The sequence below is a fragment of the Lepidothrix coronata genome, unplaced genomic scaffold, assembly GCF_001604755.1.
Source record: "Lepidothrix coronata isolate B3197 unplaced genomic scaffold, Lepidothrix_coronata-1.0 Scaffold196, whole genome shotgun sequence".
Taxonomy (NCBI): Eukaryota; Metazoa; Chordata; class Aves; order Passeriformes; family Pipridae; genus Lepidothrix; species Lepidothrix coronata.
The window spans coordinates 19,673-33,771 of record NW_016690376.1 but is presented as its reverse complement, the minus strand read 5'-3'; the positions used below and the strand labels follow the sequence as shown (position 1 = coordinate 33,771).

Here is a 14,099-nt window from a genome sequence, read left to right as displayed (position 1 = left end):
AAAATCTGTATCACTGGGGATACTCATACCCTTCTCATCCTTAGGATGCAGCTCTTCACCAGCCCGTTATTTCAAGGCAGAAAATACATAGACTTTGTTAGAGTTGAATTTCCTACTGGGAACTAGCACTTTGGACTGCATCTACAGGCAGCAAGTTAGCAGGTTATTTCAACATATAGCATAACTAAAATAATGCACATTCATTAGTAGTCTCTTTGGGATGAGGGCAATATTTTTCCAAATCAGCCCTTGCATGAAAGGAGTGTGGGGATTAGTAGCAATTAGGCAGCTTAGGCAGATCTAGAAAAAAGGAACAGACACCCCCCTACTACGTCTCTCCTACTTTTTTGATTTATTTTACACAGATTGGGGGGGGGGAAAGAAGCACATTCTTTCTGTGCTATGCTTCATTTTTCACAGTTGATTACTCCAGACCAAGCCAACATCTCCAAAACTTGAGAGGTTTGTGCTGTTCCAAGCCCGGCAGAGGGTCACAGTCCCAAACTGCACCATCCCACGTTCATTACAGCTTCCCTGAAGACCCAGCAGGCACATTGGCAGTTCTCATACCTATGACTCTCTTGTTCCAACAAGTATGAAAAGCCATGTGCTATAACATAGCACTACTTAGTCACCAAATCTTTGCTACCGCCAGATTTAGGGCAGAGCCAAACAAACCATGGCATATCCCAGCTGCAAAATGAAGAATGCACCACGTTTCTAGGCAGGTAAGGAGAAAAGGGATGTAGGGTAGGACTACCTTGAATCCCATAGGGAAATGTATCAGGTAGAGGTCAAGGTAGTCCAGTTGCAGGGTAGCAAGGCTCTTCTGGAATGCTACTTTAACCAAGGACTTCTCATGAAAGGTGTTCCACAACTGTGGGAAGAAACCAAGCCTGACTGTGACTTTACAGCTCCCACAGTCCTGACCAGGGGATAGAAGCTTCTCCCTTGGTGGTCTGGGAGGGCAACTCCCTCCCCAGTGCATGCTGAAGACGAGGATGCCAGCATTTTACTCGGAAGGTAGGACAAATACGCCACAAAGCCAGCAGTCATGAGGGTGGAGTCATTATTCCCCCTTACGAAAAGAGATTTTCAGAAATAAATGTAACACTCTGGCAAGGGCATCTGACACAGCAAAGCTCTTTTAAAATTATTTTTTTCAGTCTAAGTGTTGAGTATTGAGCAGCTCGTTCCTTCTGTCCCTTTTAACTATCCACAGTGAGAACAGTGGTCAGTGTTTTTGAAATCAAAGTTCAAGTTGTTTACTTGAAGAACTTGCAAGTATTATTAAATTAAACCACGTTCTTTAACAAAAACAAAGCTTTATATGGAAAAGCTCAGTTATCCTAAATTTTTCTGGCTTTGATGGTAAAAAACCCAAGTCATAAGATTATTAGCTGAAGTGTTCTTTTTGGTAAGGATCGTTTCTGAGACAAGTGGATGAGATAAAGGAACAAAGAAAACACATATAAAATGCTTCAGAATGAACTCCTATACTGNGCACGCTGTGTCTCACCTAAAAAATCCACTGCGCAGGCTCGAAGGGTTAATGACCTTTCCCAAATCTTCGCTCGCGAAGACTGGCCATTACTTACTTACCCCTTTCACAGGGGCAGGTTCTTCCAACAGAACCTGTGGCATATTATTATTATTAATATAATACAAACCACATAGGCCTGGCTAGTTTGGGGTTCTCAGCCAATTCCTCTTTATTCAAATTATATATGGTTTAACACATCGCACCGGCGCGGCATGCCTGGCTCAGCCCCAGGCACGTGTGCTTGACGTGGCCCGGCCTCGGGCGCAGAAAGGAGCAAGAGAGGGGGAGCTTCGCCGGTGCAGACTGTGCCATCGTGGGAGACAAGAGGGGGAGCCCGGAACACACAAAAGAGAAGGACAACTCCAAACCTGGGCAGATGGAGCTCGTTCAGCCCTGTAAGGCCATCCATCCAAGAGAAGGATATTCTAATTAAACCTATGTCCTGAGGACCTCGCTGTCACCGTCCAAGCTCTCTCGACCCTGGCAGATGAACCTTAGGATTAAAGGGTGGGTTCAGTTCAGCGTGTACTGTGTCTCACCTAAAAAATCCACTGTGCAGGCTTGAAGGCTTTACCCACTTTTGCAAAGCGTTGTATCGACATCTACAAATGCAGTCACACAAAGATCAAAAGACAAAGGCATGTACCTGCCTCCAAAGGTGTACCTGAATTAACTCTAGCATGTTGGAATATCAGAACCATGCTCGATTATGCAGATAGTGGACATCCTGAGCACTGGTCTGCCCTGATTGCCCATGAACTGTCACGTCTCAACATCAACATTGCTGCTCTCAGTGAAGTTCACCTTCACGAGGAAGGCAACCTCAGAGAACATGGTGCCAGTTACACACTCTTTTGGTCAGGTAAGCCCAGAACCTAAAAGCACATCTCAGGAGTCAGCTTCATGATCAAAAACTCTATTGTTCCTAAACTCGAAAATCTGCCGACGGGTCATTCTGACCAAATTATCTCCCTACGCCTTCCACTATGCAACAAGCAGCACATTGTCCTCTTTAGTATATATGCCCCAACTCTCCAGGCTGACCCTGCTGAAAAAGATAAATTTTACACCGACCTGTGCCGCCTTACCCAGAAGATTCCTGCAGATGATAAGATCATTATCCTTGGTGATTTCAACGCCAGAGTAGGAAAGAATTTTGAAGCCTGGAAAGGAATATTAGGCAAGCATGGTGTTGGAAACTGCAACGATAATGGTCGACTTCTGCTAGAATTCCGTGCAGAGCAACAGCTCACCATCACTAACACTATCTTTCAGCAGAAAAATAGTCTGAAGACAACATGGATGCATCCCAGATCCAAACATTGGCACCTCATCGATTATGTCTTGGTGCGACGGAGAGATGTCTGCGATGTCCACACCCGTGTGATGCCCAGCGCAGAATGCCAAACAGACCATCGACTGGTGCGCTGTAAACTTAACCTCATTCTTAAATTCAGACCTAAAAGGGGCAACATCCCAAGGAGGAGACTCCAAGTTAACGATCTCCAATCAGCCACAGTGAGAAACAAATTCCAGGCTAATCTTCAAACTAGACTTGATGACCATTCCACAGATTCTGCAGATACCTCTCCTGTAACACTGTGGCACCATATTAAAAACAGCATCCTGCAATCCTCTGAAGAATCCTTAGGGTTCTCCCTCAAGAAGAACAAGGACCGGTTCAATGAAAACAATCAAGAGATCCAGGAATTGTTGAGGAAGAAGAGAACTACTCACCAAGCCCACCTTGCACTGCCATCCTGTCACATAAGAAAAACAGCTTTTCGCATCACATGCAGCAAACTCCAACATAAACTCCGTGACATCCAGAACAAGTGGTGGATCAGTCTAGCTGAAAAAACACAATTATGCGCAGACACGGGTGATCACAGAGGGTTCTATGAAGCCCTGAAAACAGCACATGGGCCTGCATACCAAGCTCAAAGTCCTCTACTCAGTGCTGATGGTCAAACACTTCTTACAGATAAAACCTCCATTCTGAATCGATGGTCTGAACACTTTCAGACTCTTTTCAGTACCAACCGTGTAGTCCAAGACACAGTCATTCAGTCCATCACACAACAATCAGTGAAGTATGAACTGGATACTGCCCCCACTTTAGGAGAGACCCTTAAGGCCATACAGCAGGTCAAAACTGGCAAGGCAGCTGGGGTTGATGGAATTCCACTTGAAGTCTGGAAACATGGGGGCCTTGCACTCCATGCTAAATTTCACGAGTTCCCCACGCTGTTGGGAACTAGGCCAACTACCATCAGACCTTCGAGATGCAGTCATCATCACTTTGTATAAGAAGAAAGGAGTTAAATCAGACTGTTCAAATTTCCGTGGTATTACTCTGCTCTCCATTGCTGGCAAATTCCTGGCGAGAATACTCTTAAACAGACTAATACCCGCTATAGCAGAAGGAATTCTACCTGAAAGCCAGTGTGGTTTCAGAGCCAACACAAGTACCACAGACATGGTATTTGTTCTCAGACAACTGCAAGAGAAGTGTAGGGAACAGAACAAAGGTCTTTGTGTAACCTTTGTTGACCTCACCAAGGCTTTCGATACTGTGAGCAGGAAAGGTCTATGGCAGATATTGGAACGTTTAGGTTGTCCCCCCAAGTTCCTCAAAATGATCATCTCACTCCATGAGGATCAGCACGGCCAAGTCAGATACGGCGATGCACTTTCTGAGCCCTTTCTAATAACCAATGGTGTGAAACAAGGCTGCGTTCTTGCACCAACTCTATTCACAGTCTTTTTCAGCAGGATGCTCCAAAGGGCCACGGCAGACCTCGATGATCAGGACGGTATCTACATTCGGTACCGTACTGATGGAAGCCTTTTCAACCTAAGGCGACTGAAGGCCCACACCAAGACCTTAAACCATCATGTCCAGGAGCTGCTTTATGCTGACGACAACGCCCTTGTCGCTCACACAGAAGCAGCTCTGCAGCGTTTAACATCCTGCTTTGCTGAGGCTGCTGAGCTCTTTGGGCTGGAAGTCAGCTTAAAGAAAACAGAAGTTCTCCATCAACTGGCACCTCAGGAAGTCTTCCATCATCCCCATATCACCATTGGCGAATCAGTGCTCAAATCAGTCCAGCAGTTTAATTACCCAGGTAGCCTCATCTCCTCAGATGGTAAGATTGACGGAGAGATAGACAACAGGTTAGCAAAGGCATACAGTGCCTTCAGAAAGCTTCATAGAAGAGTTTGGCGAAATAAACACTTGAAGAAAAGTACAGAGATCAGTGTTTACAGAGCCATAGTGCTGTCTACTCTCTTATATGGGTCTGAATCAGGGGTCATCTACCGCCACCACCTGCGACTCCTCGAACGCTTCCATCAACACTGTCTCCACACAATCCTAAACATCCACTGGCCAGATTATGTGACCAATACATCTGTTCTAGAACAAGCAGCAGTCACAAGTATTGAGGCCATGTTGCTGAGAACACAGCTGTGCTGGGCAGGGCACGTCTCCAGGATGAAGAACTACCTAAGGATCCCTAAGATCTTGCTTTATGGTGAACCTGCCACCGGCTGCCACATGAGAGGAGCCCCAAAGAGAAGATACAAGGACTCCCTGAAACAACATAACAGCCTTGGCCATATTGATCAACATAACTGGTCTACTCTGGCCTCCAACCGGGACGTCTGGAGACACACCATCTATACCACTGCTGATGCCTTTGAGAACGCACGCAGGATCACCCTTGGGGAGAAAAGGCAACGCAGAAAGAACCGTGCCTTGCAGAAGATACCATCTAAGGAGTCTTTCTGCTGTGCCTTTTGCAATCGGATATGTCTGTCTCGTATTGGCCTCATAAGCCACCAGCGTGCCTGTAACAAACATGGATAGACCCTTCCCAAATCTTCGTTCGCGAAGTCCAGCCATGAATGACCTCCAACGAAGACCTCAAGTCCTTGTTGCGCTAGGAGTGAATGGAGTGGGATATGGTTTTCACTTGATTTGAGGAAAATTCCATAAATTGTTGAGGTAATCCTAGTGCAAGAAAATGCTGCTATCACAAGTTGTTGAATTGTTGTTATCAAAAGTTTTTCATTGATGAAGTTAACAGTTTAAAAGTACACAGTTTAAAACTGTGAAAGGCTAAAACATAGGATATCCTTGAAATTTAAAGAATAGGCCTAATGTTGCATTACCAATTCTAAAAAGCTTTCAGTGGAAGAATTAAGAAGTTTCCTTATTTTACCATACCAATTTATAGTTAGGCAGTTATGTCAGCTGACTGTTATCAATTGTTAAAATGTTCCCTGTTATGTAATGTTGTCTCATGATTCCTTCCCCTTTCAGTTATCTACATATAAACGACCCATTTTTCTTTTTTGGATAATTTGTTAAACCGCTTCATCAAATTCCTTTTTTTTTTCCATCTCAAACCTGTTCTTCAAATTTAAAAAACAAAACAATCTATTTTGTAAATTCCCTAAAAGACAAATACCCCTGACTAAGGATCTCGAGGAAAGTACTCGAGGTCCGTTCTCCAATCGGGCTGCGTTAAATGGCGTCCAGATGTGGCGCAGGATTGTAGGTCCTTCGTATTGAAGGACCCCGCCTGCCCACCTGGACTCAAGTGCTGTGGCTCAGAGAGCAGCACTCCAGCAGCCCCCCCAGCTGAACAGTGGATATCACACTGCAAGGTGAGCTGATCTTCACATCTGATATAAGAGACGAGCAGCTGGGGAAGAACCCTGACAATCTGAACCCTGACAATATCCTATTGACTTTATTTTACGAAATAGATTGTCTTGACGTTTAAAAATATCAGTGTGAAAAAAAGTTTTCGTTAAAATGAGGATAGATAAATAAAAACGAAAAAGAAAGCGTTACACACCAAAATCTGAAGCAGAAAATTTGGGGAAACATCTGTGCAAATTGTAAGTGAAATATAAAGGTGATAAAGTAAAAGTACATAATAGAAAGCTCCCAGAGTGGTTTACTAAGAATAAGGAATATAGAATGTTGTTAAATAGAAAGCTTTAAGAGTGGTTTACTATGAAAAGAAAGTTTAAAAAGAGAGTACTGAAATTGGAAGAAATAATGATTAAGTAAATTAAATGAAAAATTCTGCTTCTTTAAATCTCTGTTGTCTGTAACCAAAACATAATCCCTCAAAGAGCTAATCTCAGACAAACTATGTTACTCCCTTGTGCTTATTTGCCCTTTTATTTACTTACCCTTATTATAACTTGATTTCCTTTCCTTATTGATTGCTTTTGTCACACTGAGGGACCCAAAGACTCATTAAGAAAACCATAACTAATGTTCTGTGTTAACAAAAAACAGTACAGTTACTTATATATATTTTTATATACTTTTTTGTATCTTAAGGATCAATTCTTGTTCCATGATAAATTCAAGAAAGTTTTCTTTAAACTTGCTTTTCTGTAAAACAGAAAAGGGGGGATATATTGGGATCCAGTTTTTGAGAAAATGTGTTTTAGGATTTTTGTTATGTTATTATACTATGTTATTGTGTTATTCCCTTTCATTGTACCCCCATTTTCCCTTCTTTTCCCTAAGTCTTCGAACCCTGCGTTTCTATTGACCAGTTAGTGCTGCATTGCAGTACCAACCTTATATGGCCATTTCTTCCTTATATAGGTATGCTCCTCCCCTTGTTCTCCCTAGATGGTCCTGGTTTGCATACTCCACCCTTGCTCCTCCCCAGTTACTCCCCTTCTTCCAGCAAGTTCTGCTCCTGCCCTATAAAAGTTAATAGAGTGTTCCATTTTGCACCTAACGTTGAAATGTCTGATCTCTCATTCCTGTTGGGCTGTCGAGGACGCTGAGAACCTGTTTCCTGCATGTCAGTCCTGTGACCATGGGCAGGGACAGGCCCTGGGTGCTGCTGGGACAGAGCTGGGCTCCTCACCTTCCAACCTTCTCCTTTAGGCACACAAGGTCGCTTGCGGCACCTTTTCCCTTCAAAAAAAGCATTACAGAGAAAGACCTCCTTCATCCTCGAAATGCTGCAGGAGTTTTGAACAGAAGCCAAGTTTGGCTCACTGCAGGGGGGAAGGGATGCTGATCCAACCTGAATTTGTAATGGGAAATGATGGAGCCCTTGGGAATAGCTGGAGGAACAGAGGAGTATTTTATAGGTACGGGGCTTTGGCCTCCGCTGGTTGTCGGATGTCACTGAAGAAGTGTTGGGCTGGACTGCTGTGAGATAAGCACTTTAACACGTGAAAACCAGCCCTTCTGTGGGACAGCTGGACCCCTTCACTCCAGACTTGTGCCTGTGCCAAGGGCACAGCACAGAGAAAGGCCACTTGTCACACGTGAGCTCCGCTGTGAGCCAGCTCCCAGCTCAGCCTGATGAATCCTTAAGTTGCTGTTTTTTCCCTTCAGCCCAGGGTTTCCCTTGCCAGTGTTTGCACAGCACACAGAGTGTAGGGGCCACAGCAGCTGGGGGGTCCCTGGATCAAGGTCAGGTCAATTAAAATCAGCCCAGTCTGTATTTCTAAGGCTTTGCAACACACTTGTGTGCAATGAATGCATTTGTGCAATGAATGCACTGTGCTGACACTCCTGGAAAGAGCTGAGTCTGCAGCACACGTGTATTTGCTAAGCAGGAAAAAAACCATCAAAAAACCCCTTACTGCACCATTCCCAATCGATGGGGCCAGTTCAGGCCCATTTGCCTCTTTCTGACCTTTGCTATCAACGCTCCTCCCAGTAGATAATTACCCACATGCTATTTTTTTTACCCTGTAATTTCCTCTAATCTCAAATAAATGCTCTAATTGACCTTTGTCCTCCCAGTGTACATGACACATTGAGCAGGGCTGTGCCCACAAAAGACCATTAGAAAGCACTGTCTGTTCACACTGGGGCCACTCCTATTGTGGATGCTTTGAACCAGAAGTCAGACCTCAGATATCCGAAGCTGTGAATCATTACCCAGGCAAAATAGATATTTTTCAGGTGGCTGCTAAAGAAAGCCTGTGATGTGGAACTGAAATGGTCCATGTGAGCCAGAGCTCACCTCGTCCAGAAGCAGTTTCACAAACAGTTGCTAGTTTGCACACTGGACCAGTGTTTTCTGCCCAGACCCTCTGTGCACACCCAGGAGGCTTTTAACCAAATACAGTGCTTTCGAAGTAGCTTGGAATGTTTTCCCCTTCTGGAAATCACAAATTTTAGTGCAAAGAATACGTACTGCTTATTCCTGCTGCTCCATCCCACGGGCTCCCGGAAGCCCTGAGCGGTGCTTGGCAGCTAACACTTACTTTCCCCTGCCAGTCACTATTTTCTAAAGAATATTTTTGCCTCTTAGCTATGGTTAATGGGCCTTGTCTGTACCGTATGGATGCAGTCAGGGCATCCCTGAAAGGTGGTACTTAATAAAAGAGAACATGCTGATGAACCTTCCTCCCCAGCCAAGCCCTGCTGCCAGCTTCCACAAACAATGTCCCTCTGGAGTAAACACAGCTGGGGAAGGAGAAGAGGGAACTTTATTTTGCAGCCATTTGTGGTAGTGTTCACGCTTACAACCCCAAGTGCTTTCTCTGCTTACGCACCAGAGCAAGTAATAATAGTATTTTTCATTGATACAGTGATTTTCATCTCTAGGACTCTCTGCAGACCTGGCCTGTGGTCTGGGGATGGCCTCACCTGGGCAGGTGAACTCCAGTCATACACAACAAAACTGTGCTCCTTGTCTCTGCAGAGATTTTGGAAATATCACCTGCCTGCTCAGCACCTTCCAGGGAGCTTCGGTCTCATCTCACCCAGGGCTGCATAAGGGATGTTCCTCAAGGCTCAGTCTAGGAAGTGGTTCCACCTGATGGACTTGCCTTTAGCTAGATGGGGACTTCAGGAGTGGAATGACTGAAAACTCTGCTCTCTCCAGTATCAGAGAAGCCCTGCTCAGCAGGGAGGAGCAGGCAGGACTTCTCTGGAGATATTCGAAACCAACCTGGACACAACCCTATGTAACCTGCTCCAGGTGAACCTGCTTTAGCAGATCTCCAGAGGTTCCTTCCCAACCATTCTGTAATTCAGTGGTTTTCTGGCTCACTGTCCTCAGTGACTGGGCTGCCATGTGCATCACCTATGAGAGAGGAAGGCAGGAGGCAGAGGAGCAGTGTAAAACATGGCCAGGTCACTAAAAATAAGAAATGAAAAGCTGAACATGAGTTTGCAGGAACTGAAAGCAGGTGTAGAGTGGACTGAGAGCCACGGGACAAAACAACTGAGTCACAGAGCAGCAGGTCTGAGAGCAGGAAAGGTTAAAACAAATATTGTTGAATTGGCTTAAGACTGTAATCAAAGCTGGAGATTGCATTCGGATTCTACACACTGTGCTGTTGTTCTATCCTGTTCTAATTTCTGTCAGTGTTATTGTTGGAGGAGCAGCTCCACTCGGGCTCTCAGCTCCTGAAGGAATCATGAGTGGGACTTCAGGAAGGGTGGGTTTAGATTAAACACTAGAGAGAAATTACGGTCTTAAGCTCTGCCAGGGGACGTTTAGGTTGGATATTAGCAAGAAAATTTTTTACAGAGAGAGTAATCAGACATTGGAATGGGCTGCCCAGGGAGGGGGTGGATTCACCATCCCTGGAGGTTTCTAAGACGCAACTGGATGTGGCACGGCAGTGTTGGATCAAGGGTTGGACTCGATGATCTCGGAGATCTTTCCCAAGCTGGCTGATCCCGTGGTTCTACGATTCTGTGAATTCTTCCCTGCCAGCTCGGCGAGGCACCGGCACAGGCTGCCCAAAGATGTGGCCGCGCCCCACCCCTGGAAGCGTCCGAGGCCAGGGTGGACGGGGCTTGGAGCAACCCGGGTCTAGCGGAAGGCGTCCCTAAACCAGGGCAGGGGTGTGGAAAGAGTCTGATCTTTAAGGGTCCGATGCCATCGCCCCGTGCCTGCCCCGGGCTCTGCGGGGCGGGGCCGGCGGAGCGGGAGCGGCGGGAGCATGGAGCGGGCACCGGGAGCATTCGGGGGACCCAAGGTGAGCTGGCGGCGCTGCCGCAGGCAGGGCTGGGAACGGGCATGCACCGGGAGCAGCGGAGCTGGGAGAGGTGGCCAGAGCGGGCTGGAGCTGTGCGTGTCCCGTCGGCGCCGAGGAGATGGCACTAAAGGTGCCCGCGCTGGCTGTGCCGAGGGAGTTTGGGTGGGTGCCTTGCCCTGCTCCCTGTAACACTGCAGCCTCTGTGCTGAGCTGACAGTAGAGAGATTTGCCTTGGGAACAAAACTTCAAAGCTAAAAATTAAAAAAAAAAAAAGTACAAAGGTGATCCTTATTGTGGGGACTGCAAATGCACAACAGTGTGTTCAGGGTGATGTTGTCTTTGGCTAAACTTCTTGAGTACAGCCCAACCCCTGACTCTTGGCACGGGTGCCTGGTTCTGCTGAGGCTGCATTGAGCTCAGCCATACCTTACACGGTGGTGCCTTGTGTGCTCAGTCCTTCAATAATGGGGTACAGGGACGCTCTTGGATGAACTTCCTGCATCCACTTGTCAGCCATGATGGCAGTGAGAGGTTGGCTTGGTGCTGCACAGAGTGCAAGGGCTCTGTTTATTGCTCCAGCCGGGGGTGGGTGTGAGATCCATGGTGGGTTTTAATTTAATTTAATTTGTGTGCACAAGCTTCTGCTCCAAATAAACCAGAGGGTTTGGGGTGAGAGACCACGTGCCCATGGAGCTTTGTCTGCCAAGGAGCAGAGCCCTGGAAAAGGCACTGGGCTCCTGCATCCATCATTGTTTCTGCTTGCTCAGGCATCATCTCCTGGAGCCACAGTTCAGAGAAAACTCTTTCATCTCTCTCTGAGCGCTTTCCTTGGCTTCATGTCACCCACTTGTGTCTGAAAAAGTCTTGTGCTTTGTTTACCCAAAAGAAACACTCAGCAAGAGAGCTGAAATGTAATCTGCAGGGAGCAGCCTCCCAGGGACCTCGAAGCCTGGGGGTTTGCCAGCAAGGCGCCCTGGGGAGAGGAGCAACTGGGTTGTGCCTCTGCTGATTGCATCCTTACCTAGAGCCTTTTAGGCACACCTTTCCATCTTCTCTTGAGTGTCCTTTGGCCATCTAAATAGCATAGATTGCTTCTCAGCTGCAGAAAATGACGCCCTCAAGCACTGATCTTGGGGAAACCCAAAACTTTTTGGGTCGAACAGCATTGAGCTGCCTTAGTTTAGGTCCCTTCAGACCCAAAGAAGTGCTGGCAGGGGAGGAAGAGCCTGTTGCTGGTGTTGGAGAGGAACCTTGTTGCTTTACCAAGCATCTCACCTGCAGAAGTGGCAGGAGGAGGTGACTTGCATGGACAGAGGACACCACAGAATCTGCATTCTCGTTGATGGGAATGTCACACTGGGATGTTCTTGCAGGAAACACTTGAGAAGTGTTTGGAGTGAGAAGACCTCAATAGGTTCAGTTGCTGGGTTTTTAAATCCAGTGTGAGCAAGTTTCAAGCCAGTAAGTTTTATCCATCAGAAAGGGCTGTCACAAGGGCTGTTGGATATCTCAAGGAGTGGAGCTTGCCTGGTTTTGAAATAGGAGTTGGAGCTCAAGAGTGGAAAGCATGCCAGGTGTCCACATCTGGTGATGCAGATCAGTCCATGGTGTGTTATTTTATCTGCTGCTTTGCAGGACATTTAGTCCTCGTAAGCAGGATTGTGTAACTCGAGGTGGGGGGAAAAAGCAGGTTTTCCCCTTTTTAAATCTTCCTCCCTGTAGATTCAGATCGTATCTTAAGGGTAGGAGAAGTGACAGGGATATCTTTTTGCAGCCTGCTAACGGTGGTGTCTGTGGGAATATTCGTGACCCCCTGGGCCCCAGCTGATTGCAACAGTGCAGGATCAGCAGCTCCAGCTGTTCTGAGCCTGGCACCAGTGCATGTGGAGGGGCATGTCCTGTGGGGGTGGGCTGGCCCCCAGCCCTGCCCAGCAGTGAGGGCCCTGTGCAGCAGCAGTGGTGGGTGACAGCCCTGGCCGTGGGTCGGGGGTCTCTGCCTGCACGGCAGGGCTGCAGGGCAGGGTGGGCACGGGAGCGAGCTCGTGGGCATCAGTGCGTGGGCACTGCCAGCCCTGTGCCAGGAGCTCACGTCACCTGCTCTTGGACACTGCCGAGGATCCAAAAGAATCCAAGGGAGGTGGACAGTCCTGTGTTGCCCTGCTGGCAGGGACTGCTTACTCGTTTTTCTTCCTCGTAGTTATTGTTTGAGACATACCCTGACACCAGAGGGTTTGTGGGTTTTAATTAGTAACCTTGGGTTGTTTAATTATGCATGCAAATATCCAGTCCTCTTCTGAATCCTACTCAATTCTTACCCTTGGCACCCTGCAGCAAACATCTACGCAGTAGAACGTGCACGATGTTACAACTAAAAACTTTGGGTATCAAGTTTCTCGAGTTTGATTAAAAAAATAAAATTAAACATGCATTTTGTAGACTGTGCTGTTACTTAAAAGAAAACAGTTGTGGAAAGATGAATATCTAGCTGAAACATTTTACAGCTAATATTTTCCTTCCCAGTTTGACTTCCAAATTACATCTGTCATGTTCCTCCAAAAGCCCCAGCTGGCTAATGGAAAAAAACTTGCTTTTGCTTTTCTAGGGCTCTTTCTCCAAAATCCAATGTTTCAGCAATAATCGGGAAACAGGGTTTCAGAGTGAAAAGACCTGAGTTCCTGTCCCATTTTTAATGAGTAAAAATATAAGTGTTTTATTTTGAAACCAGCTTAGTAGCTCTATGGGACAACTTGTTATTATTTTTTACAGCACCTTGTACCATGGGACTGACCTCTTGTGTAGGATTAGAGATCCTGTAAGCTCTGATAATACCAAGTAATTAACAACCCATCAGGAGCTGATTCTTGGAATTGAAGTCAAAGGTTTTGTAATGACTCTTAGCAAATTAATTGGTGTTTGGCTGCCTGTGACTTCAAGGAGGAGTAAGCTGGAAAGCAAAGGTGTTTGGGGTTTGTTTTTTTCACTCTTCCCAAACTCTGAACCACACAAGCTAAATAAGGATAGGGCAGTTCCTGAAAATTACCAGAAACTGAATAATTTTCTCAAGATTCATTAAATGTGTGAGCTGCAGCAGCTATAAGAAAATAAATACATCTAAATGCTTAGATGTTGAAAAATAAACTTTATAATGATTATATTTTAAAAATGTTTCTGTGCTTCCTTGTCATGATTTTGTCCCTGTATTGGCTGCATTTATACCCATGTGAGTGCCAGATGCTTATCTCTGAACTTTTGCCGTAGCTCTAAGAATTACTCTGACACATTTTTCTTATTGCAGGTTGAGCTTCACGTCCACCTGGATGGAGCCATTAGACCAGAGACAATCTTGTACTTTGGCAGGTGAGTTGTGGGGTGAGGAAAGCTCTGGGAGCTTCAGTTCCAAAGCATCATCCCTTCTGCTTGTCCAGGTCTGCGACAGAAGAGCTCCTGCAGGCAGCAAACCTGGCTGGTGCTGGTGCTGGTGCTGTCTCTGCCCAGACAGGTCCTCTGGCTGCACAGTGTGGTGACACTGAGCACATCCCAAAGGGCAGTGGGGCTGCAC

The 14,099-nt window shown here is 46.3% G+C and overlaps 2 protein-coding genes across 2 annotated transcripts in view; both read left to right on the top strand.

Annotated features, from left to right (window-relative positions):
* Positions 1-2,144: 2,144 nt before the first annotated feature.
* Positions 2,145-7,125, top strand: LOC108505570. Its single transcript, XM_017831731.1, has 3 exons — positions 2,145-2,405; positions 2,819-3,636; positions 7,101-7,125. Exons 1-3 carry the CDS (start codon positions 2,298-2,300, stop codon positions 7,123-7,125), a joined length of 951 nt encoding a protein of 316 aa, XP_017687220.1. The 5' UTR covers positions 2,145-2,297.
* A 3,379-nt stretch (positions 7,126-10,504) lies between these two features.
* The window catches only part of LOC108505568 (adenosine deaminase-like), a 17,402-nt gene continuing 13,807 nt past the window's right edge, over positions 10,505-14,099 (top strand). Inside the window, exons 1-2 of the mRNA XM_017831726.1 lie at positions 10,505-10,540; positions 13,836-13,897. Coding sequence (XP_017687215.1) covers positions 10,505-10,540; positions 13,836-13,897 — 98 coding nt within the window. The remainder of the gene's footprint in view (positions 10,541-13,835; positions 13,898-14,099) is intronic.

Coding starts and splice junctions, on each gene's coding strand:
- LOC108505570 (XM_017831731.1), top strand. CDS start 2,298: ATGAACTGTCACGTCTCAACATCAACATTGCTGCTCTCAGTGAAGTTC. Junction 2,406..2,818: donor TTACACACTCTTTTGGTCAG/GTAAGCCCAGAA, acceptor ACTATCTTTCAG/CAGAAAAATAGTCTGAAGAC. Junction 3,637..7,100: donor ATCACACAACAATCAGTGAA/GTATGAACTGGA, acceptor CTTTTCCCTAAG/TCTTCGAACCCTGCGTTTCT.